This window comes from Salvelinus sp. IW2-2015, linkage group LG11 (assembly GCF_002910315.2).
Source record: "Salvelinus sp. IW2-2015 linkage group LG11, ASM291031v2, whole genome shotgun sequence".
NCBI classification, from domain to species: Eukaryota; Metazoa; Chordata; class Actinopteri; order Salmoniformes; family Salmonidae; genus Salvelinus; species Salvelinus sp. IW2-2015.
The window spans coordinates 41,441,597-41,468,100 of NC_036851.1; the positions used below are offsets into that span (position 1 = coordinate 41,441,597).

General features: G+C 42.9%; 2 protein-coding genes across 9 annotated transcripts in view; both read right to left on the reverse strand.

Annotated features, from left to right (window-relative positions):
* The window catches only part of LOC111970419 (ubiquitin-associated protein 2), a 31,675-nt gene extending 26,959 nt beyond the window's left edge, over window positions 1-4,716 (reverse strand). For 3 of the 4 annotated variants that reach the window (XM_023997137.2, XM_023997136.2, XM_023997134.2), the window contains exons 1-4: window positions 4,629-4,716; window positions 2,964-3,101; window positions 2,688-2,765; window positions 2,084-2,194 (exon numbers count right to left, since the gene is read on the reverse strand). In XM_023997137.2, coding sequence (XP_023852905.1) covers window positions 2,084-2,194; window positions 2,688-2,765; window positions 2,964-3,059 — 285 coding nt within the window. In that variant the 5' untranslated portion in view covers window positions 3,060-3,101; window positions 4,629-4,716. Of the gene's footprint in view, window positions 1-2,083; window positions 2,195-2,687; window positions 2,766-2,963; window positions 3,102-4,036; window positions 4,582-4,628 lie in introns of those variants that run through there. The other variant, XM_023997135.2, reaches the window with a different exon arrangement.
* A 1,987-nt stretch (window positions 4,717-6,703) lies between these two features.
* Window positions 6,704-22,968, reverse strand: LOC111970420 (DDB1- and CUL4-associated factor 12). Of its 5 annotated transcripts, none has more exons than XM_023997138.2 (10): window positions 22,527-22,968; window positions 15,062-15,352; window positions 14,629-14,901; window positions 14,442-14,502; window positions 14,114-14,307; window positions 13,931-13,996; window positions 11,354-11,516; window positions 11,178-11,189; window positions 10,218-10,396; window positions 6,704-7,367 (listed from the first exon to the last, which is right to left on the reverse strand). In XM_023997138.2, exons 1-10 carry the CDS (start codon window positions 22,587-22,589, stop codon window positions 7,209-7,211), a joined length of 1,461 nt encoding a protein of 486 aa, XP_023852906.1. In that variant the 5' UTR covers window positions 22,590-22,968; the 3' UTR covers window positions 6,704-7,208. The 5 variants fall into 5 exon arrangements, with proteins under 5 accessions (XP_023852906.1, XP_070301839.1, XP_023852907.1 ...); XM_070445738.1 differs by having other exon boundaries at window positions 14,605-14,901; XM_023997139.2 differs by lacking the exon at window positions 11,178-11,189.
* Window positions 22,969-26,504: the final 3,536 nt, after the last annotated feature.

A 26,504-nucleotide genomic window follows, 5' to 3' on the forward strand; every position in this document is an offset into this window, starting at 1 on the left:
ATGGCAGCATTCGCGCAAAACTGAAAGCATGTACAACCGCATTTAATCATGGCAAGATGACCGAATACAATCAGTGTAGTTATTCCCTCCATAAGGCAATCAAACAAGCAAAGCATCAGTATAGAGACAAAGTGGAGTCGCAATTCAACGGCTCAAACACGAGACGTATGTGGCAGGGTCTACAGACAATAACGGATGACAAAAAGAAAACCAGCCCTGTCGCGGACATCGACGTCTTGCTTCCAGCCAAATTAAACAACTTCTTTGCGCACTTTGAGGACAATACAGTGCCCCTGACACAGCCCGCTACCAAAGAATGTGGGCTCTCCTTCTCCGTGGCCGAAGTGAGTAAAACATTTAAATATGTCAACCCTCGCAAGGCTGCCGGCCCAGACGGCATCCCTAGCCGCATCCTCAGCCCAGCTGGCTGGTGTGTTTACAGACACACGCAATCCCTATCCCAGTCTGCTGTCCCCACATGCTTCAAGATGGCCACCATTGTTCCTGTTCCCAAGAAAGTAAGGTAACTGAACTAAATGGCCATCACCCCGTAGCACTCACTTCTGTCATCATGAAGTGCTTTGAGAGACTAGTCAAGGATCATATCACCTCCACCCTACCGGTCACCCTAAACCCACTCCAATTTGCTTACCGCCCCAATAGGTCCACAGACGATGCAATCGCCATCATACTGCACACTGCCGCCCTATCCCATCTGGACAAGACGAATACCTATGTAAGAATGCTGTTCATTGACTACAGCTCAGCATTCAACACCATAGTACCCTCCAAACTCATCATTAAGCTTGAGACCCTGGGTCTCGAACCTCACCCTGTGCAACTGGGTCCTGGACTTCCTGATGGGCCACCCCCAGGTGGTGAAGGTAGGAAACAACATCTCCACTTCGCTAATCCTCAACACTGCGGCCACACAAGGGTGCGTTCTCAGCCCCCTCCTGTAATCCCTGTTCACCCACGACTGAGTGGCCATGCACCCCCCCAACTCAATCATCAAGTTTGCAGATGACACTACAGTGGTAGGCTTGATTATCAACAACGATGAGACAGCCTACAGGGAGGAGGTGAGGGCCCTCGGAGTGGGGTGTCAGGAAAATAACCTCTCACTCAATGTCAGCAAATCAAAAGAGATGATCGTGGACTTCAGGAAAGAGCAAAGGGATCACCCCCCTATACACATCGACCGGACAGCAGTGGAGAAGGTGGAAAGTTTAAGTTCCTCTGTGTACATATCACCAACAAACTGAAATGGTCCACGCACACAGACCTCAGGAGGCTGAAAACATTTGGCTTGTCACCGATCACTAACTTTTACAGGTGCACAATTGAGAGCATCCTGTCGGGCTGTATCACCGCCTGCTACGGCAACTGCACCGTCCTCAACCGCAGGGCTCTCCAGGGGGTGGTGCAGTCCGCACAACGCATCACCGGGGGCAAACTACCTGCCCTCCAGATTGTTAAACAGCCACCACTAGCAGAGAGGCGGCAGCCTACCTACAGACTTGATATCACTGGCCACTTTAATAAATGTCTAGTCACTTTAATAATGTCACTTTAAGAATGTTTACATATCTCGCATTACTCATCTCATATGTGTATACTGTATTCTTTACTATCTTTTGCATCTTAGCCGCTCTGTCACTGCTCATACATTTATTTCATACTTATATATTCTTATCCCATTCCTTTACTAGATTGTGTATTAGGTTTTGTTGTGGAATTGTGAGATGTTACCTGTTAGATACAGCTGCACTGTCAGATCTAGAAGAATAAGCATTTCGCTACACTCGCAATAACATCTGCAAACGATGTGTATGTGACCAATAAAATTTGATTTGAGCTGTTATGTTTTGGGGGAGACATATACTTCAGGGTCATATTCATTAGAGCACAAAACATATGAAAACGTAGCACATTGTTTTGTGCCAGAAGACAAAAATGAGGCTTTGAGGCGACTGTGCAAAACTAAGCTAGCTACGACTAGCTGCCCATCACCCAGAGAGGGAAGGAAAGTGGTTGAAGGAAATTGAAAAGGTAGCATTAGCGTTAGTCCCCTGTGCCCTACCGTGTCAGAGGTGCTCTCAAGGAGGAAGTTGATGGCTCTGTTGACATCCTCGTTGCAGTCGTGGAGCGCTACCATGCACTCGTCCTGGTTCTTTCCGGTCACCTCCATCAGCTATGGACGTACACACACGGGCACACACAATTATACACGAGTGCTTCATTTGAATCCACAACAAAACATGACAGAATATACAAGGACCCTATGTATACTGATGTATGTTGATAGTATGTACAGCTTGTGTGTGTGTCTATCACAGAAGGAAATATTTGTCACTTCTAGTTGCATAGACAGTATTAGAAAAGGTCTGCACTCTTAGAATTGAGGTGTGTGGGGGGGGCATTTTATTCTAAAATTGCATAATATATATATATATATTTATTATATTAGTGCGTACCCTCTTTTTCTAGTACATGCAGTCACAAACATACACTCACAGGCTTAGAATGGTTTCCAAAGTTAACAGGTGAGCACAGCACAAGTGTGTTCATTCCTGCTGATTCAAGTGGAATTAAGGTAGGCCTCTTAATGGGCAACAAACACCCCAACAGACACACGCCAGCATTCAGCACTGACACAATGGCCTCGGCAATGCCCACCCATTCACCTGGTTCACTTTGTCCTCAAAATCAGAATCATTCTTGTCATAGATCATCTGGGCGAGCCGGATCTGCTCTGCGGTCGCCTGCAGGTGAGAAGAGGTAGAGCGAGGAAGGATGAATGAGGAGGAAAAGAGGAAGGTGGTGGAGGAAAAGAAGAAGGTGGGGGAGGAGGAAAAGAGAAGGGAGGAGAAGTAATGTTTTGAAGAAAATCATTAACACCGGAAGACCTGCTAAGTATGATCAAGTGAATTGTACTGTGTGTGTGTGTCTGTGTCCCTCACCTGGAGCTGTTTCTGTGGTTGAGTTGTGTGGGTGGCAGCAGGCAGCACTTTATCCCGAGTGCCCCGGGCTTTGTCACCACCCAACGAGGTCATCATATACAGTATATACAAAACAATGTATGTACAAAATAGAAAAATCTGGAAGACAAAACAGAGAGAAAGAGGGATTGGGGTGGGGAGGAACAAAGGTCAAATGTGGATAGRAAGTCACACCAATAATGCAATCAGTATTTTCCCTACTCACTGTAGACAGTTAAATAAAGGTTAAATAAAAATAAATTACAGATAAAAGACAAACACTTATTTAAATTTAGGCCTAGGTTGTTAGGATAGTCCTGATTTTATTTTATTGCAGTTTCTTTTGAGCTGAAATGCATTCCCTGGTCTGTGGACACGAGTAACCAGTATCAGACATCCACACATCAACAAAGTCGGATGGGATTGCGCAACACCAAGTCTAAACACACACAGTGATCTGACTGTATTGGCATAAATCTACCGTGAACAGTATCCATAGACATACTTTATAAACTAGACTGTATAAATTGAATACGGAGATTGAATAGTGAGAACTTCACACATTACACTCCTTGGTTCATATCGGACAATGCAGCTGCAGGTCAGGGGCTACCATTGGCAACTTACAGTAATGCATCCAAAAATACGGGTTCTAAAATATGATTATTTAGAGGAGCAACATCAGTTTGCCTTTGCGAAAGCAGTGGACTCGGGTACCTAGCAACTAGTCTGACAGGGCCTATATTTGTATTTACAAAGCGAGTTCATTATCATGAAAGCTAATGAGATATTGGATCATAACACTCGCCAAGAGATTTCACTGCTGTTGTGCAACAACAAAACAAGTTACCGTAGCTATCGAATTTGGCCTCATCACCTCTAATAGTAGCTGGCTACTCATAAATCATTAATCTAGCTACACAATATATGACAAACACACTCGAACGGTAAAAATATAGAACTGTTAGCCAATATAATCACGGCCATCAAACGCAAACAATACTTGTTATTGATAGCTTGCCATAATTAAGTTAGAATTAAAAAATAATGCATACCTATATAAATGACATTTAACAAATTCCGTTTGTCTTCACACGTTCGATACGTTAACTCAAATGCAAGCGCGAGCGTTTCAAATACACGAATGTGTATTCTAGTCTAGCTGCCAAATAATACACAACAGTGACAGACAGTGGGACCCCTTTGTCCTAGTTAGCTAAGTAGCTAGCTAGCTAGCTGGCAATGCAATTTAGGCTATTTATTGCAAAAAAATATACCAAAACACGACGAACGGACATTCCTGTTCATACATTATTGAATGTTGACCACCGGGGGTTCTCCCCAAGTGACAATAATAAACAACCGTTCTTCAAGTATCAAATCATGCTAGTTTGCTAGCTAACCACAAAGCTTTATCAATTCAATTCTGACGAAAATGGCCACAGCGTATGATAAAAGCTCCGACATTACTTGCCAGGGAACAAGCCAATAGAAAATAACGAAATAAAGAGTGAAAAGCTGTTTTAAAGAGACGAATGAATCGGTGATATTACACTTCAAGAGGGACAAGACTATACAAGGGTTTAAATTAGCTCAAGTATAAAGATAAACATTGAGTGCCTGAACGAGATTTGTTTTTTGTATTACCTGCTAACCGCTAACACGCTCTACTCAGTCAGCAGCAGACAAGGTCACGTGATATACAGCGTAGCTGCTGTCGTTGCTTTCCTCAGTGGCAGACAAGTGCGCAGACCCGCGTCGTCCTCTTGGGAGTCATTGATATTCACAGCAAGCCATAAAGGGTCGTTGATATAAGCAAAAGTTTTAGAGTATAGCCAGGGTCACCTATGATGTCTATGAATAATGTATCAGTAATTTGTCAGTAACACAGAAACCCTGTCCGTACAATGAATTGAACTTCGTAAGTACTGTAGGGCTACAGCATCACTCAATGAGCAATTTGAGTGATTGAGTTAATAACTACGGCACAAATATGAAACAAACCACACAAACAGCAATATGAAATAAGAGAAATATTACATATTTTTAATTTATCATTATTTTCATTTTAAAGATGTATAGGTTGGTTTCGGCTGTTGTTGACATCATACAATATCCCCAGGTTCAGTAATTTCTAAAAACATTCATGAGGTGTGTAAAGGTATAAAATAGGTCACCACCAAAGTAAAGACAGGGGTCAGTTCACACACTTCCTGGAACATATACATAAAAAGGTATGCATTTCACACATACACATTTATAAAATACACTTTAAAAGTGGTTATTTGTTCAACTTATGGTCGTAATTGGGTCTCTTTTTGTTCTCGCATTATCATGAAAACTCTCAAAGTTCCAAAAAGCAAAACTATGTCAGCCTACAAGTCTTTCACAGAAAGACTATAGAAAGGCAACAGTCACTCAAATATACCCTGCCTTTGCACACAAGGAAAAGAGCAACTACACTCATCCCTTGATAAAAAAAATAAAAAGTGACAAAAACGATGGTGCCTCCAGATGTATTCAACCCCAACCCCTTGCCCCTACATCCTATGCGCTTGTCCAGGGATGTATTCATTCAGACCATGACCATAGCGAACCATTTACTCCAAAGGAAAAAACCTTTCCAATGAAAACAAGAGTTTCTATTGGGCCAATTCAGGTAAGTCTCTCCCTGCTTCATTCTGCTTGCTTCTAGTGAATACAGCTAAGATCTGTTAATATTGGGAAAGTCTTGGCAAAATGGCAACAATGCCACCTGGCCTATCAGAGGGCATTGATGGAGMTGTCACCATATTGCTTACACCTATTAAATTCTCTCAGATCTACACAAGTGCCTAGGAGGAAAGGACAAGGGTCTGATTTGGGATTCAGGCGCTTACGGTCAGCACTGTCTGCAGGTTTTCATCCTTGTTTTTAAATCAGCAGCTGGTTTAGAACATGGACACCACGGGGTTATGTCACAAAGCAGGATCAAAGAGTTAGCAAGATAATGTTTCAAAAATGTCCTCAAACAACTCCATATTTCCTAGTTCAAAAAGCAAGAGGGTGTTGAATTTGAAATGGTGTAAGTAAGGGATAATCCACAACATCAACAGCCATGTATGAATGTTTATCCAAGTTAGCTAGCTGACTTAATGATCGTGCTTTGTGATATACACAACCACTGACATGAATGGACCAGTAACTGGGAAGAAAGAGAACCAGCAGWCACTGCGTTCCGCACGGCCCTGACGTTGAATGCCCCGGCCATAAACCATTACTAAGGGTGATAGTGAGAAGGGGGAAAATAAATTATAATAAAGATAGTAGTAATATCAACAAGTGTACGTTTATGTCAAATCACACAGTCAGAATCAAAATAAAATAAGCATTCTTCAGGATTATTATTCATTGCAGAATACCTACGGCATTTAGCATCTACAGTCATCACTCCTTTACATCATCAGTCAGGGAAAAACAAAAAAACAAGTGGCTGCCGCTGTCTGATTGGTTGTACTCATCCTCTGCTTCTTCTCACCTTGCGTCTGTTTGGGTAGTTTTTCCATCGCTACGGCTCTTATTGGTTGCCATGGCACAGGGTGGTACACTACCAACCAATGACCATATTCTTTTTCAGTTTCTTAGAAAAGTCTAACTATACTCCTGTTCCTTCCTTCAGAACTTTGTCTCTTATGTTCCCCCCATCCTCAATATTTTATATTGCCATCAGTTTCGGAGAGAGAGAGAGAGAGAGAGAGAGAGAGAGAGAAGGGGAACAGTAAGGTGAGTGTCGCCAATGTCCGCACAAGGAAACGGTCTATGCCAGTATGACATACTCCCAAAAACAGACAAAAAAATTGTAATAAAACGTTAAACTTTCATTTGAGTTTTTCAAAAGCGGACCTCTCAGCTCATTACAACATCCTGGTTAATCATCTATATAAAAAAAACAGGGAGCAGAGATGAATAAACTGAATATAAACAGGGCAAAGTGCAAGGGAGGATGGAGGGATGCAATGAGGAGGTGTTGACGAGATACACAGTGGCAATATGGAAGAGGTGTTGACGAGATACACATTGGCAATATGGAAGCCGTGATAAGAAAAGGTCCAAGATCATGCTCCTGAGTCCACTAAGGAGGGACAACAGTGAGTGAAACGTTAAAAGGAAGAAGAGGAGAAGAGGAGAGAGGGGGGCTGGGTAGTGGGGTAAGGAGAGAATAGCGAGACTGAGGAGGAGAAGGGAAGGCTAGCTCCAGAGGGCTGCGTAGTTGCCGTGAAGGCCCGAGCACAGAGGTCCGCCGGCCACAAACAGCTTGGTGCCGGAGTCGTCGTAGCAGTGTGTGTACACGGCGTTGGGAAACGAGTTGATGTCCGAGAAGTAGCTCCTCCACGTCTCGTCGTGGTTCTGAGGGAGAACGAGAGAAACAGGTGTGAGGGGAGGGGATGACATCAGTGTTTCCCCTATATGTATTTAAATTGTGGCCTCCACTGGGGGGGATGGGGGGAAATATATTTTCAGGTGTAAACAGCTTTAACAACTAAAACCAGATATAAAGCATGTACAAAAATTATAATGGAGCAATATATTTTTWAATTAAGATCATTTTTGAGACCTAACACCGCTGCTGAAAACAAGGGTGAAAGAACACTGAGGGGGAAATGGTTCTTGTTGTCTTGTGCTAGCATCTTGTCAAGGCAGGTCCAAGATAGACTACCAACACATGAGGTCAGGCGTCACTGAATCACAGTTTCTTTTAGTGTACTCTAAAGTCAGCTGTTCAGAAATATGTTCCGTGTCATGATAATATTGTCAATAGTCACAATCTAGAAATGCTGGAGTAACCAGTATTTCATGTCATTCTTACAACAGCATTAAGGAGATACACTTTGTATACAAAAGTGTGTGCACATCCCTTCAAATGAGTGGATTCAACTATTTCAACCACACCTGTTGCTGACAGGTGTATAAAATTGAGCACACAGCCATGCAATCTCCATAGACAAACATTAGCAGTAGAATGACCTTACAGAAGAGCTCAGTGACTTTCAACGTGGCACCGTTACAGGACACCACTTTTCCAAAAATTCAGTCTGTCAAATTTTTGCCCTGCTAGAGGTGCCCCGGTCAACTGTAAGGGCTGTTATTGTGAAGTGGAAACTTCTAGGAGTAACAACGGCTCAGCTGCGAAGTGGTAGGCCATACATGCTCACAGAATGGGACCGTCAAGTGCTGAAGCTCGTAGCATGTGGAAAAAACGTCTGTCCTCGGTTGCAACACTCACTACCGAATGCAGTGCCAACTGTAAAGTTTGGTGGAGAAGGAATAATGGTCTGGGGCTGTTTTTCATGGTTCAGGCTAGGCCCATTAGTTACAGTGAAGGAACGCTACAACATCCATTGACATTCTAGACGATTCTGTGCTTCCAACTTTGTGGCAACAGTTTGGGGAAGGCCCTTTCCTGTTTCAGCATGACAATGCGCCCATGCACAAAGCAAAGTTCATACAGAAATGGCTAGTGGAGATCAGTGTGAAAGAACTTGACTGGCCTGCACAGAGCCCCGACCTCAACCTCATTGAACACCTTTGGGATGAATTGGAACGCCGACTGCGAGCAAGGCCTAATCGCCCAACATCAGTTCCCGACCTCACTAATGCGTTTGTGGCTGAATGGATGCAAGTCCCCACAGCAATGTTACAACATCTAGTGGAAAGCCTTCCCAGAATTGTGGAGGCTGTTATAGCAGGAAAGAGGGGACCAACTCCATATTAACACCCATGATTTTGGAATGAGATGTGTGAAGAGCAGGTGTCCACATACTTTTGGTCATGTAGTGTAGTACAAACAGACCAGCACAGGCTGCTCCTCCCAATCCATGCAGAGGCAGGTATTCACACAGGGTTAATGAACTGGGGACACAGGAGACACCTGAACCAGCAGATCTACTAAACTGTGAAAATGTGGATATAACATCAGAGAGGGGAGAGATATTCACAGATCTCTCAGCCATCAATAGCAGTGAGAACATTAAACAAAAAATGTACACTGGGGCTACAACACGTTGACCCAAGCACTCCTGTTGACCACTCAAACACAGTGAATCTAATGGCTTATGGAGGACAGGTGATTAAGACTTTTACTGCCACTCTGGACTTCACATGTGGAAAATTACAATTCCATGTGGTGTATCGTGAAGTCAAACCACTCATTGCCCTCCCTGACAGTATCAGACAGGGCTTAGTTCATCTCCAACCTGAAGTGCATGCAGTCCAGCATGAAGCCCCTGAGCAGACTGAATACAGAGACCTGTTTGACTGTAGCACAGTGGGTAAGCTACCAGCCGTTTACCACATGCGGCTGGATGACTGTTTACCCCACAGCGTGGGCTCCCAGAAGCGTGCCACTCGCCATAAAGATACTACTGCAGTGTTGGAGCTAGGAACACAAGCATTTTGCTACACACGCAATAACATCTGCTAAAAATATGTATGTGACCAATAAAATTTGATTTGAAGGAAAAAGTGATCAAGGAGATAGACCGAATGGAAGGACAAGATCTCATCACGAGAGAAGAGGCCATGGAATTGGTYTCAGCCATGGTGGCTGTAAAGAAAAAGGATAGAAGAGTGAGAATATGCATTGATCCAGTCCATCTCAACAAAGCACTCCTCAGGCCACATCATCCCATGAAAACAGTGGAGCAGGTGATCTCAGACGTGCCTGATGTAAAGCTATTCTTCATGTTGGATGCCAAGTTTTGGTTCTGGCAGAGCACACTTAATGAAGCGTCAAAGCTCACAACCTGACCCCAGGGGGCAGATATCACTTCCTACGCACGCCCTGTGTAATCTCTACATGGAGTGAAGTGTTTCAGGAGGTGCATGGAGGAGCAGCTATTCACAGAACAACCCTGTCAAAATCATTATGGTCGACATCCTGGTCAGGAACACGACGAGCCGCTCCGCCAGATCAGGGACAGGATAAAAGCTCTTAATCTCAAACTAAATCCAGACAAATGTCGCTTCAGGGTCTCAGAGGTCCAGTATGTATACCCAGTATGTTCCCAGAAGAGTGAAGGCTGTATTAGCAGCAAAGGGGGTACCAACTTCATATGAATGCCCATGATTTTGGAATGAGAAGAGCAGGTGTCCACATATTTTTGGTCATGTAGTGTATATAGTAATAGCAGGACACTTCAAGTTAAAAGTTCCTGAGAGGGGTATACAAAAGGGGAATAATAAATAAAATAATTGTACCAGCCAGCCCTTCCCTGTGGTGAGTTTGAGGATGCCCTCTCCTGGGCGCTGCCGGAACCCGCCGGCCGGGCTGGAAGGGTCCTCCAGGAACCTCTGGGCTCTGATGTCATAGAACAGCAGGGAGCCCTGGCCTGTGCCCACAGTCACTATGTGTTCATAGAAACTCACAGAGCGGATGCCTGTGAACGAGCACACGCAAACAAATTAATACCTTGCCTTTAATAGCTTTATAAACGTCTTTAAAAAAGCTGTAATAAATGTTCCTTTCAAAAGTACTGCCTCTGCACTTCATTGTAATGCTGCGTTCAAATGCTACTCGGAAACTCGCATTTCCCAGTTGGTGAAGTCGTAAATACGACATCAGTGTGTCCAAGTGCTTTTGAATTCGGAACAACTCTTCAACCAATGATATTTTAGCTAGTTAGCTAACGTTGCTAATAATAATAATAATAATTTAGCAAGCTGACTAACGTTGCTAATAATAATTTAGCTAGCTGGCTAATGTTGCTAATAATAAATCTAGCAAGCTGACTAACGTTGCTAATAATAATTTAGCTAGCTGGCTAATGTTGCTAATAATAAATCTAGCTAGCTAACGTTCCTAATAATATTTTAGCTAGCTGGCTAACAATATAGCCAATACGTTAACAATATAGCCAAACTAGCTACATTATTCACATTAAAATAATGTACAAATAATGTAAATGGATTTGTTTAATCATCTTTTGGTTGAAAAGGACAGTGATGAAACGGCACAACTCGTAAATTCGGGTTTCATTATTTTCTCCCGCCTTTCCAACTCGTAATCCCGACATGGAGGGTCATTCAAGTGAAATTTCAGAGTCGGTAACTCCTATTTCCAATAATTCCGACACCACTTGAAGGCAGCATAAGTGCAGAGCGGGTCTTGGCGAATGTTTGGGTTTTGTTTTGCTTCTTGGTGGAATGTGTTTGTAGTACCTCGTGTTGCCTCTGGAAAAATGGAATGAAATGAAAGTTACAGAAAGTTTACAGAATGTATGCTATAGTGTTCTATATATATATATATATTCACCAATACACCCTGTGTGTGTGTGTGTGTGTGTGTGTGTGTGTGTGTGTGTTTCAAACATTGTAGTGTGGTGTCAATTCCTTACCACTTCCCCTCTCCCGGGAGCTGACTGATTTGATGTTGTGAGTGGGCTGCCGGGGGTCTAGGAAGGACACATGGGCCTGAGAGCCCACCGCATACACCGACCAGTCCTGACCATATGCCAGACACACATTCTCTTTGCAGTGAGGCAGCTTTGTGGACAGCAGCTATGAACAACAGATACACAGGCTTGTTAGACGGGGATAGACATGTACAGTACCAGTCAAAAGCTTGCACACACCGGGGCCTCCCGAGTGGTGCAGCGGTCAAAGGCACTGAATCGCAGTGCTAGCTGCGTCGCTACAGATCCTGGTTCAATCCCAGGCTGTGTTGCAGCCGACAGCGACCGGGAAACCAATGAGGCGACAATTGGCCAGCGGGTTAGGGGAGGGTTTAGCCRGCCAGGTTGTCCTTGTCCCATCGGGCTCTTGCGACTCCTATGGCAGGCCGAACACAATGCAGGCTGACACGGTAGTCAGGTGTAGTGTTTCTTCCAACACATTGGTGCGGTTGGCTTCTTGGTTAAGCGAGTATTGTGTCAAGAAGCAGCGAGGCTTGTCGGGGTCGTGTTTTGGAGGACGCATGGCTCTCGACCTTCGCCTCTCCCAAGTCCGTACGGGAGTTGCAGCAATGTGACAAGGACTAACCACCAATTGGATATCACTAAAATTGGGGAGATAATCACTTTCGTTTTACAAAAATAAATAGACAAGCCTTGACACAATTGAGACATGGATTGTGTCTGTGTGTTATTCAGAGAGTGAATGGGCATGACAAAAAAAATCGAAGTGCCTTCGAACGGGTTATGGTAATAGGTGCCAGACGCAACGGTTTGTGTCAAGAACTGCAAAGCTGCTGGGTTTTTCMACGCTCAACAGTTTCCCGTGTTTATCAAGAATTGTTCACCACCCAAAGGACATCCAGCCAACTTGACAACTGTAGGAGTGGAAGTCAATATGCGCCAGCATCCTTGTGGAACATTTCACACCTTGTAGAGTCCATGCCCCAACGAATTCAGGCTGTTTTGAAGGGAAATGGGGGGGGGGTTGTGCAACTCAATATTAGGAAAGTGTTCCTAATCTTTGGTATACTCAGTGTATGTTGTAGCCTACATTTCTAATAATAGGCTATTATTAGAAATGTAGCCTATGTAAATAGGCCTACTCTACATGTCGCTGCTTTCATGTTTTTAGGTTATTCAAAAACAACTTCAAACTTTGAGATAGCCTAGAACTTGGTTAGATAAATAAATGCATTGTTTAATAATGAAATAGCACGGCAGAAGACAGCATGCATAAAAAAGTAAGTCATATTCATATCAAATGGAGAGAAAATACCAAAGGTGGATTTTAAAATAAGACACCAGAGTGTCCTCTATAAAAACTAAAATAAGCTTCAGATCAACCGACATTGAGAGAAAAAAACAATTTCACCGTAGGGATGGTGCCAGGTTTCCTCCAGACATGATGCTTTGCATTCAGGCCAAAGAGTTCAATATTGGTTTCATCAGACCACACATGGTCTGAGGCCTTTAGATGCCTTTTGGCAAACACCAAGCGGGCTATCATGTGCCTTTTTACTGAGGAGTGGCTTCCATCTGGCCACTACCATAAAGGTGGAGTGCTGCAGAGATGGTTGTCCTTCTGGAAGGTTCTCCCATCTACATAGAAGACCTCTGGAGCTCTGTCAGAGTAACCATCGGGTTCTTGATCACCTCCCTGACCAAGGCTCTTCTCCCCAGATTGCTCAGTTTGGCCTTTCAGACAACTCTAGGAAGAGTCTTGGTGGTTCCGAACTTCTTCCATTTAAGAATGGAGGCCACTGTGTTCTGGTATCCTTCCCCAGATCTGTGCCTCCACTGATTCCTTAGACCTTATGGCTTGGTTTTTACTTTGACATGCACTGTCAACTGTGGGACCTTATATAGACAGGTGTGTTTCTTTCCAAATCATGTCCAATCAATTGAATTTACCACATGTGTACTCCAATCAAGTTGTACAAACATTTCAAGGATGATCAATGGAAATACGATGTACCTGAGCTCAAATTCGAGTCGCATAACAAAGGGACTGAACAACTATGTGCGTTAGGGTTTGATGATGTTACAATGGTATCAGATATCGAAGATGATTGACAGCCATCGTCGATGCATCGCCGATTTCAAAATTGTCTGTACCACGCAGTAAAGAGCTGACCGGGCAGCCCACAGCAGGCCCTGCCAAATGGCCTATTCCTTTGCTATGGCATGCATAACCTACATTTTGTTACATTACAGCCTAATTCTAAAATGGATTAAATAAATAAAAATCCTCAATCTGCACACAATACCCCATAATGGCAAAGCGAAAACATGTTTTTAGAAATTCAAATAAAAAAACAGAAATTCCTTATTTACACAATCGTCTTAACCAGAAATGTTTGGTATGCGAGGACATTCAACAAAAATGCAGTACTGTTTAATATTGACTCATGACGACACCAGCCAAGTCTTCATAATCTCCAATGTCCCCAAACAAGTACACAGTCACAGAACCAAACAAGCATTGCTATGCAGAGCGGAAACAGATGTACTCAAACAGACCTTGCTCAAGTTTTGCTCTGCCTTCCAAAGGTGGAAATAGCCATCCAGGGACACTGCACCAAGCTCCTGAGAGAAGGCAAAACAAGATAGTGTGTAGGTCCCCGTAAGTACAGGGCTATAGCACAACACAGATTTTTACTAGAACACAGGCTGTGGTTTGTCTAGGAGGGAGGTATGTCTGACCTTGTGGTTGTTGTTGAAGGCCAGGGCGCGCACTTTGCAGTTGTAGGGGTTGGTGTATTCCTTGGGGATGTCCTCCAGGGCACGGTGGGAGATGTGGGAGTAGCAGGGGACCCCCTCTTCGTCCTGCTGTCTCATGGAGTGGCTCAGAACCACCTCAGACACCTCCCACAGCCCCATTGAACCGTCCCGGGACCCTGAAGAACCGCATCACATTGATTGGTTGGTTGATTTTATACAGAGACAATATTACACACATAAAAAACTATCGCAGATGAACAATAGTGTGAAGGTCTTCCAATGGCTTAGCAGTGTGTCACTTAACACCCACCTGACACAGCCATTCTGTCGCTGATCCACGCAATGGAGAAGATCCAATCTTTATGGCCATCCTGAAAAACAGAGAACAACTTGTTTCAATGTATGATCCGGCTTGCTTAGGCTGTCTCAGCCACCAGTGCTGTCTCACTTTGTGTAGCTCAGTACCAACACACCAAGAAGAGAGGGGAACCACTCACGTCCCCCACGCAGACGGGATCCAGGGTAGGCAGCCGGTAGACGGCCAGGCTGTTAGGGTTGTCTCCGCCGGTGGCCAACAGAGTGCCGGAGGGGTTAAGCTCGATGGCGTGGATCCCACAGCCTTGCTGGTCCAGCCCAGACACTGAGCCACTACCAGGGAGGAAGGGGGCCCCTATTGTCCCCGCAACCCCCCCGGGGSCCCCTCCGCCGTGTCGGTCCTTCAGCATTGGGATGCGGGTGATCTGCCCTGTCAGAACATCTGCCACAAATAGCTGGGGAGAGGAAAAAAGAAATCTGTTAAGAGAAGTCGCATTTTTTGGTTCATAATAGCTCAGTTCAAGGTTTTCCGGTTAACAGCAAATGTGTATACACTTTTTTTCCATTTTGAAAGAAGAAAGCAGAGTAGAGTAAAACAAGAGGCCAATGTCTCACCGTATTGCACTTGGTTCCACACACCACCTGGCGGTGGTTGAGCCACTGGGAGGCAAACACCTTGTTGAGGCGGCCAAGGGAGAACTCCCGCTCCTTGAGGATGCCCGGGAGGCGGCCAGCAGCAAAGCCCCGCAGGCTACGCTGGAGCCGCCACTCATGCTGCTGCTGCGGCCGAAACTCTCGGCCCCGGAGCGCACACACCACCGAGCACTGACTACGCCACCACTGCTGAGCGTGCCGGGACGAGGAGGACACACGCGTCCGCTTGCTCGCCGACTGGCACCAGGCCACCTGACGGAGGAGAGAGAAAAAGAGAGGAGAAAGGTTAGTACAAGGTTTAAATGAAATGAACAGCACCAAGTAAATCAAGAACACTGACTATTTAGAACAGGGTCATTCCAAGTGAATATGGAACAAAATGTTCATAAAATTTCCCATGCTCCTGCAATTCAATAAACAAAATTGTATTTTAGGCTAGAGAACGTATTTTGACAGTTTGACTTTATGTGCATGTGTCTGTGTCGCTTCACAGTCCCTGCTGTTCCATAAGGTGTATTTTTATCTGGTTTTTAAATCTGATTCTACTGCTTGCATCAGTTACCTGATGTGGAATAGAGTTCCACATAACCATGGCTCTATGTAGTACTGTGCGACTCCCATAGTCTGTTCTTGACTAGGGGATTGTGAAGAGACCTTCAGTGGCATTTCTTGTGTGATATGCATGTGTCCGAGCTACGTGCTAGTAGTTTAAACAGACACCTCGGTGCATTCAGCATGTCAACACTTCTTACAAAAACAAGTAGTGAGGAAGTCAATCTCTGCTCCACTTTGAGCCATGAGAGGTTTATATGCATATCATTAATGTTAGCTCTGCGTGTACATTTAAGGGCCAGACGTGGTGCCCTGTTCTGACCCAATTGTAATTCCCTCTGTGGCACTTGACCACACAACTGAACAGGAGTCCAGGTGTGACAAATATATGGCATGTAGGACCTGCCTTGCTGTTGTTAAAAAGGCAAAGAAACTATTTATTATGGAGAGACTTCTCCGCATCTTAGTTAATTTGAAATCAACATGCTTTGAGCATGAKAGTTAACAATCCAGGATTACCACATTTATTAAAGTAGTCAGTTGAGGTTTAGGATTTAGTGAATGAATTGTCCCAAATACAATGCTTTTATTTTTTAGAAATAGTTAGGACTAACTTACTCTTTCCACCCATTCTGAAACTAACTGCAGCTCTTTGCTAAGTGTTGCAGAGATTTCACTCGCTGTAGTAGCTGACGTGTATAGTGTTGAGTCAGCCACATTCATAGAYACACTTTACTCAAAGCCAGTGGCATGTCGTTAGTAAAGATTGAAAAAAAGGGACCTAGACAGCTGCCCTGGGCAATTCCTGATTCTACCTGGATTATGTTGGAGGCTTCCATTAAAGAACACACTCTGTGTACTGTTAGACAGTTAACTATTTATCCACAATATAGCAGGGGGTGTAAAGCCATAACACATACATTTTTCCACCAGCAGACTATGATCGATAATGTCAAAAGCCGCATTAAGTCATGCCTAAGTTTGCYAATCTTGCCAAAGAAAAATAAAAAATTAAAGTAATTGGCAAAATCTGTGGGTTTTGTGATGAATGAGCCATCTGATTCAATGAATGACAGAGATGAGTTTGCCCTTTTGCCCAACATTTCATTTAAGGTACTCCAAAGCTTTTACTATCATTCATCTTTGTTTCATAGAATAGTTCATTATTTCTATTCAGCTTAGTCACATAATTYCTCAATTTGCAGTATGTTAGCYAATCGGTTGTGCTGCCAGACTTATTTGCCATTCATTTTTGCCTCATCCCTCTCAACCATACAATTTTTCATTTGCTCATCAATAGTAATTTCTTAAATGGGTGCATGCTTATTAGTAACTGGAATAAGAAATGTCATAAATATGTCAAGTGCAGTGTCTGCTTGCTCCTCATTACACACCACAGACCAACAAATATTAATTACATCAACAACAAAGGAATCACTACAAATCTTCTTCTATGACCTCATACACTATATACTGGAACTTGTATACCTTTCTGTTGATATCACGTGTGGTCCTCCCACTACGACTCGCCAGGAAAGCATGCAGTTTATTAGGCTACAGATGAAATAAGTTATCACAGGGTGGTGAAAGTGCAAGGTGATGAGCTTGATGCTCCTTTACAATAAATATCGAGGGACTTATTCTGGTGACATCATCATCGATACTTGGCTGCCTTTTGACAAATAAACAATCTTGCTCTTTTTAATCTCATCATGTAGGCTATACATGCGCTCTAGTCAACAGTGTGCCGTTACAGTACCTCATCTGCGCGCTTTCAGCTAGAGCACACGTGCCAATACCAGAGGGGACACATGCTATATAAAGCTTCTTTTTTTTTTTTACGTGAGACAAACATTAGTAGAGTTGAAAATGCAATGGAAACCCATTGAACTTGTATTTTTTTATTCAGTAGATGGGAATTGAACCGCAAAAGGTATTTTTATGTGCACGCACTGCCGTTTACCTGCAACAACTCTATTTAATGGAAACATCTCTGATGGGAAAATGCACATGTTGATTTGATGCAGATTTTAGAATATTCACATGAAAATCTGTCACCAATTGGATGGAAACCTAGCTATTGAAAAGTTAACCTTTCTAACGATACCCTTCTTATATCTCAATTCAAATTGCGAGCAGAGCAGACTACTAAAATGAGAGTATGAATGAACATTGATTCTGGKAAATAATTCCTCAGTTTGTCGCACTCGGCATTGCAATACCAGTAGAAGCATTTTAGCCAAAGACTGCTATACTTGCTGTTTAGTCTGCGTTTAAAAAAAAAGTGCAATAACCATAAGGCACAAGTATATACGGAATTGTCAACTAGTTCTCATTCTGAGAAATAAGGTAGGCTACTTGATTTCAACATGGACAGGCTAGCATGCTGTTCAAACAGTTGGAAACGGACAGAAGGGTGTGTTCATAACAATTCAACTGCCTTGTAAGCTAGAAAAATAGATCCTAGTTGGCTAAACTTGAAATATAATGATTATCTGGCTACTCACTAGCATGTGGGCTTGTGCTTGAAATTGTTTATGAGACCTGTGTTAATTAAGCAATAAGGCCCGAGGGGTGTGGTATATGGCCAATATACCACGGCTAAGTGCTGTTCTTAATCACGACACAACGCGGAGTGCCTGGAAACAGCTCTTAGCCATGGTATATTGGCCATATACCACAAACACCCGAGGTGCCTTATTGCTATTATGAACTGGTTATCAACATAATTAAAGCATTAAAAATTAGGGATGCACGATATATCGGTTAGCATATCGGAATCGGGCGATATTAGCTAAAAATGCCAACATTGGCATCAGCCCGATGTCTAATTCAACGGAGATGTGCAAAACCGATGTCAAAGCTGACATGCATACGTATATAACGTAGGTAGATGACGTAATGACAACACAACAAATATATATAGCGCTGCACAGCCTTCTTAACCTAGCCCACAATGTCTGCTGTGTGGATCGAGCAGTCAACAAGTCAAGCAGTCATTTGAAAGAGTAAGAACATTTCAGCGAGACAACTTAAAGGCGAAATCCATTAAAGCCAAGATAATGGAATTCATTGCCCTTGAAAATTAACCGCTTTCTGTCGTGGAAGATGTTGGCTTTTGCCGACTGGACGAGCACTGGTACACCCTACCAAGTATGCGCTATTTTTCAGATGTTGCCCTACTGGAGTTACAGCGATGTCAGCCCCATGAGCATTATGAGTCTGATAGCACAGTGGGTCGACGAGGATTTCGTACTGAGGAAAGCCGTATTGCATGCTCAAGAATGTGCTGGTTCTCATAACACTGCTGCCATTGAAATGGCATTTGAGATGTTTGAAACATGAACACTCCTAGCTCCATTCGAACAACTGACTCGAGAAATAAGCTCAACTGCATCTGCAGCAGACGTGATACCCTGTCATGGCATTGAAATGCCTGCTCAACAAAAATGCCAACACAAACCATCGGGTTAAGTCGAAAAGTACTCTAGTAGAGGCTGTGAAAAAGTGATGCAGTGGCATTCTCTCTGAGCCTCTACTGTGTCACCACCATGCTCGATGCTAGGTACAAGGACCGCTACTTCGAYGCAGACAAGAAACAGAGTTTACATGAAATGTTACAGATACAGCTGGACAAAATGGAAACGGACACAGTAACAGCGTGTACAGAGGAAGAGGCCACGGACAGAGCTGAAACTTCACTGCTTGACATGTATGATGAAAACCTGGTTGATACTGAACAAATGAACAACGAAACAGCACAGCAAGTAAGTGGGGACATAGCTGCAGGCTGCATCATATCCGCAGTGATTGGGAGTCCCATAGGGCAAYGCACAATTGGCTTAGCGTCTTCCGGGTTCGGCCCGGGGTACGCGGTCATTGTAAATAAGAATTTGTTCTTACCTGACTTGCCTAGTTAAATAAAGGTTACTTTATTTACCATTTACAGACACCATTCTGTATACTTCTGGTCCCTCCTTGGACACTGTGTTAACTAACCTCCAGACGAGCTTCAATGCCATAAAACTCTCCTTCCGTGGCCTCCAACTGCTCTTAAACGCAAGTAAAACTAAATGCATGCTATTCAACCGATCACTGCCCGCACCTGCTCGCCCATCCAGCATCACTACTCTGGACAGCTCTGACTTAGAATACGTGGACAACTACAAATACCTAGGTGTCTGGTTAGACTATAAACTCTCCTTCCAGACTCACATTAAGCATCTCCAATCCAAAATTAAATCTAGAATCAGCTTCCTATTTCGCAACAAGGCATCCTTCACTCATTCTGCCAAACATACCCTCGTAAAACTGACCATCCTACCGATCCTCAACTTCGGTGATGTCATCTATAAAATAGCCTCCAACACTCTACTCAACAAACYGGATGCAGTCTATCACAGTGCCATCCGTTTTGTCACCAAAGCMCCATACACTACCCACCATTGCGACCTGTACGCTCTCGTTGGTTGGCCCTCGCTTCATACTCGTCGCCAAACCCACTGGCTACAGGTTATCTACAATTCTCTGCTAGGTAAAGCCCTGCCTTAGCTCACTGGTCACCATAGCAACACCCACTCGTAGCATGCGCTCCAGCAGGTATATTTCACTGGTCACCCCCAAAGCCAATTCCTCCTTTGGTCGTCTCTCCTTCCAGTTCTCTGCTGCCAATGACTGGAACGAACTGCAAAAATCTCTGAAGCTGGAAACACTTATCTCCCTCACTAGCTTGAAGCACCAGCTGTCAGAGCAGCTCACAGATTACTGCACCTTTACATAGCCCATCTATAATTTAGCCCAAACAACTACCTCTTCCCCTACTGTATTTATTTATTTTGCACCCCATTATTTCTACTTTGCACATTCTTCCACTGCAAATCTACCATTCCAGTGTTTTACTTGCTATATTGTATTTACCTCGCCACCATGGCCTTTTTTTGCCTTTACCTCCCTTATCTCACCTCATTTGCTCACATTGTATATAGACTTATTTTTCTACTGTATTATTGACTGTATGTTTTGTTTATTCCATGTGTAACTCTGTGTTGTTGTATGTGTCAAATTGCTATGCTATATCTTGGCCAGGTCGCAGTTGCAAATGAGAACTTGTTCTCAACTAGCCTACCTGGTTAAATAAAGGTGAAATAAAAATAAAAGTTTTAAATACGTAAATGCCAACAAAATAACTTTTTGGTCAGTGTGTGAACTATTTAACTGTACTAGAATGCTTAAAAGACCGGTAAAATTGTAAATATCGKTATCGTTTTTTTGGCAAGGAAAATATATATTGGCCAAAACGTTCCTATCGGTGCATCCCTAGTAAAAATACATGTTGTCATACCCATGGTATACGGTCTAACATACCACAGCTTTCAGTAACTCAGCATTCAGGGCTTGAACCACACAGTTTATAATTGTCTTTATACCATGGCATTGTTGAATACTTGTTCCTGATTGTCTTGAAGAGTATTTTAGAGGATCGATTATTTCCCTATAAACACACTGTATATTTACAAGGTAGAATTCAATTGCTAAAGTTCATTCTTATATGTTCTATGTTTGAGCTGCTTTTGAAAGCAATAGTAAAATTGAAAACATTACTGACATTATGAAAATCGAATTCAACAATGGCAGGCTAGGACAGATGGTTTGGTTAGCAAAACTAGCAAGTTTGTTTTAACTACTGTAGCTATCTATTGCTAGCTCCCGAGTGGCGCAGACTAAGGCACTGCATCTCAGTGCAAGAGGAGTCACTACAGTCCTTGGTTCGAATCCAGGCTGCATCACATTCGGCCGTGAGTGGGAGTCCCATTGGGCGGCACAGAATTGGCCCAGCGTCGTCTGGGTTTGGYCGTCATTGTAAATAAGAATTTGTTCTTAACTGACTTGCCTAGTTAAATAAAAGTTAAAAATTAAATAAAAACAGGTGTCATATGTGCATGAATTCAATTAACATGTCACCTTTGGATTTCTTGGTCGTCAATTAATACTTGCATTGTTGTAACATAGGAACTACCAGTGTTATTACTTGGACATTTCGGCAGTATGGGCTTTGTATGTGGCCGTGGTACATCAACATTGGAACACAATGCCGGATGTGGCACTGAATTTGGGGGCAATACTTTAACAACTATTTTTTACATTTAATTCATAAAAATGTTTACCTAACCAACCAAATCTAAAATAAGTACTGAAATTGAGTTGAACGCAACTGCAGTCGGTATACAACACATAGCTTAACCACCCTTATCCAGTCGAATAGGACATAACCTAGCTAAAATATCTATTATTTACACAGTTACTGAAATTGTATTCCATTCTCAGAATGACTCTTCTATATATTTTTCCATCCATCCCCTACGATCCAATAGAACATCCGGTGCTTAGGAAAAAACATTAGTGGTTGTAGGCCTAGGGCCTAACTAGAAACACTCACACAAGTCTAATTTAACTAGCTAACTAAATTAGCTAGCCAACCAGTTAGAGAAACGGTCCATGTAATAAAAAAAGGACAGTTAAACGACATAAAACATTTAAAATAGAAACATGAACTAACATAAGCAAGCACACTAGCCAGTGAGCTAGCTAACGTTAGCCATGGCATTCTAGCTAGTAACACGGATTGAGTTCCTTAGGAAGCTAACGTTAATGTTACTAATAGTTTAGTTACTGTAACGTTACACTTTAAAAAACGAACGTGCTTTTTATCTGCGTGGCGTTAGCTATCGAACTAAATTCGCTACGAATATGTTAGTAGTTAGSTAGCTCAACCAGTCAACGCAAAGTGGTAACGTTAGCTGGCCAACTAGGCTAACCAAGATTTGCTAGAATGGCTAACGGCAATTGACTGAAACACCAGTCTGTTTCCTCATACCTGTTGTTGTTGGTCCTTGGACTCCCCTGCCTTCCTTTTCCTGCTAACTGTTTTTCTCGCCATAATCTGACACACACAAATCCCTCACCCACATGGAGGCCAAATAATGACGCTAAGTACTGGGTCATATAATGGCGATAAGCTATTTTGTTGTCTTGCTCTGAGTATAGCAGCGCCTGGCGACGTGGAAGGACGATCACATAAGGGTGAGGTTGACTAGCTAGCTTCCACTCYGGCCTCCGAAACTCAAACTCTAGCTACGCGCGTAGATTAGCTTGTAACCTACTAAAATGTTTTTCGGTCGAGGAGGCWAAATATGCGACTCCCCTACAGTACAAATCGATTTTTATATTTTATCCAATTGTTCTTTCTTTACAAATCGCGTCACCAACGGCAACAACATTCTGCCGCGCGCAGCCGCAGTCAAGTTAAACATCAACAAAAACAAGGTCGAACGTGCATGTTTACGGTAAAGCGTGCGCGTTCACGGACCATTTGTCATTGGCGTCATATTTATGCTTCCGAACTCTTTGCTCCAATGATTTCTTTTAAAAAGCACAATATTTTTTCAATTCAGAGTTCAGATTTCATGCAAACATCAAATGTATGAGACTAACAGATTACATTGATCGTGCCAAAATGAATGTGCATCACATAGAAGATATTGTAATATTTCCTGGACAGGGAATCCCCCCCAAAATTATAGAGAAGTCACTCTGTAACAGGCTGACTACAGCGCGAGCGTTGCAACATAAATTTAGAAATCTATATTATTCAATTATTGCGCCAACGAGTGTCTGCGTTGCCAAGGRCTAACACGGAACCCAAACCAGCTGCGCCCGTGAGCCATCGTGCATAAATGTATTTTGTCCCCCCACACCAAACGCAATCACGACACGCAGGTTAAAATATCAAAACAAACTCTGAACCAATTATATTAATTTGGGGACAGGTCAAAAAGCATTAAACATTAATGGCAATTTAGCTAGCTAGCTTGCACTTGATAGCTAATTTGTTATTTTTAGCTAGCTTGCTGTTGCTAGCTAATTTGTCCTGGGATATAAACATTGAGTTGTTATTTTACCTGAAATGCACAAGGTCCTCTACTCCGCCAATTAATCCACACATAAAACGGTCAACCGAATCGTTTCTAGTCATCTCTCCTCCTTCCAGGCTTTTTCTTCTCTTGACTTTATATTGCGATTGGCAACTTTCATAAATTAGGTGCATTACCGCCACTGACTTCGTTTGTCTTTCAGTCACCCACGTGGGTATAACCAAYGAGGAGATGGCACGTGGGTACTTGCTTCTATAAACCAATGAGGAGATGGGAGAGGCAGGACTTACAGCGCGATCTGCGTCAGAATAGAACTTACTTCTATTTTAGCCCTTGGCAACGCAGATGCTCGTTGGCGCGAGCGAGAGCAGTGTGGGTGCTATAATTGAATAACATAGATATCTACATTTATTTTTGCAACGCTCGCGCAGCCGAGCAGTRTAGTCAGCCTKTAAAATAGAAGTCAGTTCTATTTCTAACGCAGATCGCGCTGCAAGTCCTGCCTCTTCCATCTCCTCATTGTTTTAACAGAAGCAGCTACCCACGTGCCATCTCCTCATTGGTTATACCCACGTGGGTGACAAAGACGAACGAGGTCAGTGCACCTGATTTATGAAAGTTGGCAATCACAATATAAAGTCAAGAGAGTGTTGGTCCCATGTTTCATGAGCTGAAATTAAAGACCCCAGAAATGTTCCATATGTACAAAAAGCGTATTTCTCTCAAATTTTGTGCACACATTTATTTACGTCCCTGTTAATGAGCATTTCTCATTTACCAAGACATTCCATCCATCTGACACRTGTGGCATAACAAGAAACTGAATTAACAGCATGGCCATTACAAAGGTGCACCTGGTGCTGGGGACAATAAAAGGCCACTAAAATGTGTCGTTTTGTCATACAACACAATGCCACAGATGTCTCAAGTTTTGAGGGCGCGTGCAGTTGTCATGCTGACTGCAGGAATGTCCACCAGAGCTGTTGCCATAGAATTGAATGTTCAATTCTTCGACCATAAGCCGATTTCAACGTAATTTTAGAGAATTGGCAGTACGTCCAACCACCCTCACAACCTCAGACCACCATGTCTGTCCAGGACCTCCACATTCGGCTTCTTCACCTGCGGGATCGTCGTATTTGTCTGTAATAAAGGCCTTTGTGGGTAAAACCTCATTCTGATTAGCTGGGCCTGGTTCCAAAGTGTGTGGGCCTATTCCCTTTGAGAATGGATAAGTTATTAATTACACTTTTGGATGGTGTATCAATACACCCAGTCACTACAAAGATACAGGCGCCCTTCCTAACTCAGTTGCCGGAAAGTAAGGAAACCGCTCAGGGATTTCACCATGAGGCCAACGGTGACTTTAAAACAGTTACAGAGTTTAATGGCTGTGATAGGATAAAACTAAGGATGGATGAAAACATTGTAGTTACTCCACAATTCTAACCTGATTGACAGAGTGAAAAGATGTAAACCTGTACAGAATACAAATATTCCAAAACATGCATCCTGTTTGCAATAAGGCACTAACGTTAACCTTCAAAGAATGTGGGATAGAAATTGACTTCATGTCCTGAATACAATGTGTTATGTTTGGGGCAAATCCAACAGAACACATCACTGAGTCCCACTCTCCATATTTTCAAGCATGGTGGTGGCTGCATCATGTTATGGTTATGCTTGTCATCAACAAGTACTAGGGAATCTTTTACGATAAAATAAAGTGAATAGTGCTAAGCACAGGCTAAATCTTAAAGGAAAACCTGGTTCTGTCTGCTTTCTAACAAACACTGGGAGACAAATTCACCTTTTCAGCAGGACAATAACCTAAACACAAGGCTAAATATACACTGGAGTTGCTTACCAAGACAACATTTAATGTTCCTGAGTGGCCTTGTTACAGTTGACTTAAAATCGTCTTGAAAATCTATGGCAAGACTTGGAAATGGCTGACAAGCAGTGATCAACAACCAACTTGACAGAGCTTGAAGAATTTTTCAAATTATTTCCAGACCTACCCAGAAAGACAAAAGGTGTTGATTCTAACATGTTGATTGACTCAGAGGGTTCAATACTTATCTAATGAAGATAGACTGAGTGTACAAAACATTAAGAACACATTCCTAATATTGTGTTGAACCCCCCCTTTTGCCCTCAGAACAGCCTCAAATTATGGGGGCATGGACTCTACAAGGTGTCAAAAGCATTCCACAGGGATGCTGGCCCATGTTGACTCCCACAGTTGTGTCAAGTTGGCTGGATGTYCTTTGGGTGGTGGACCATTCTTGATATACACAGGAAACCGTTGAGCGTAAAAAACCAAGCAGCGTTGCAGTTCTTGACACAAAATGGTGCGTCTGGCACCTACTACCATACCCTGTTTAAAGGCACTTACATTTTTTGTCTTGCCCATTCCTCCTCTGAATGGCACACATACACAATCCATGTCTCAATTGTCTCAAGGCTTAAGAAATACATMTTTAGCCTGTCTCCTCCCTTCATCTACACTGATTGAAGTTGATTTAAAAAGTGACATCAATAAGGGATCATAGCTTTCACCTGGATTCACTTGGTCAGTATGTCATGGAAAGAGCAGGTGTTCATAATGTTTTGTACACTTATTTTTTTTTTTAAATAAATTTCTTACAAATGTTAGACTTTTTTTCCACTTTGACAGAGCATTGTGTTAATTGTATTTTTTTTTGTCAACGATCAAATCTATTTTAATCCCACCTTGTAACACAACATGTGAAAAAAAGGCAAGGGGTGTGAATACTTTCTGAAGGCACTGTTTGTGTGCAGCAATGCTTGATTGTGTGTTTGATGTTAACACACAGGTCTATTTTCTGGGTGACCTGAACATTGACTGATTAGCTACTATCTGTCCTCTCAAGAGGAAGCTTCTAACTGTGACTAAT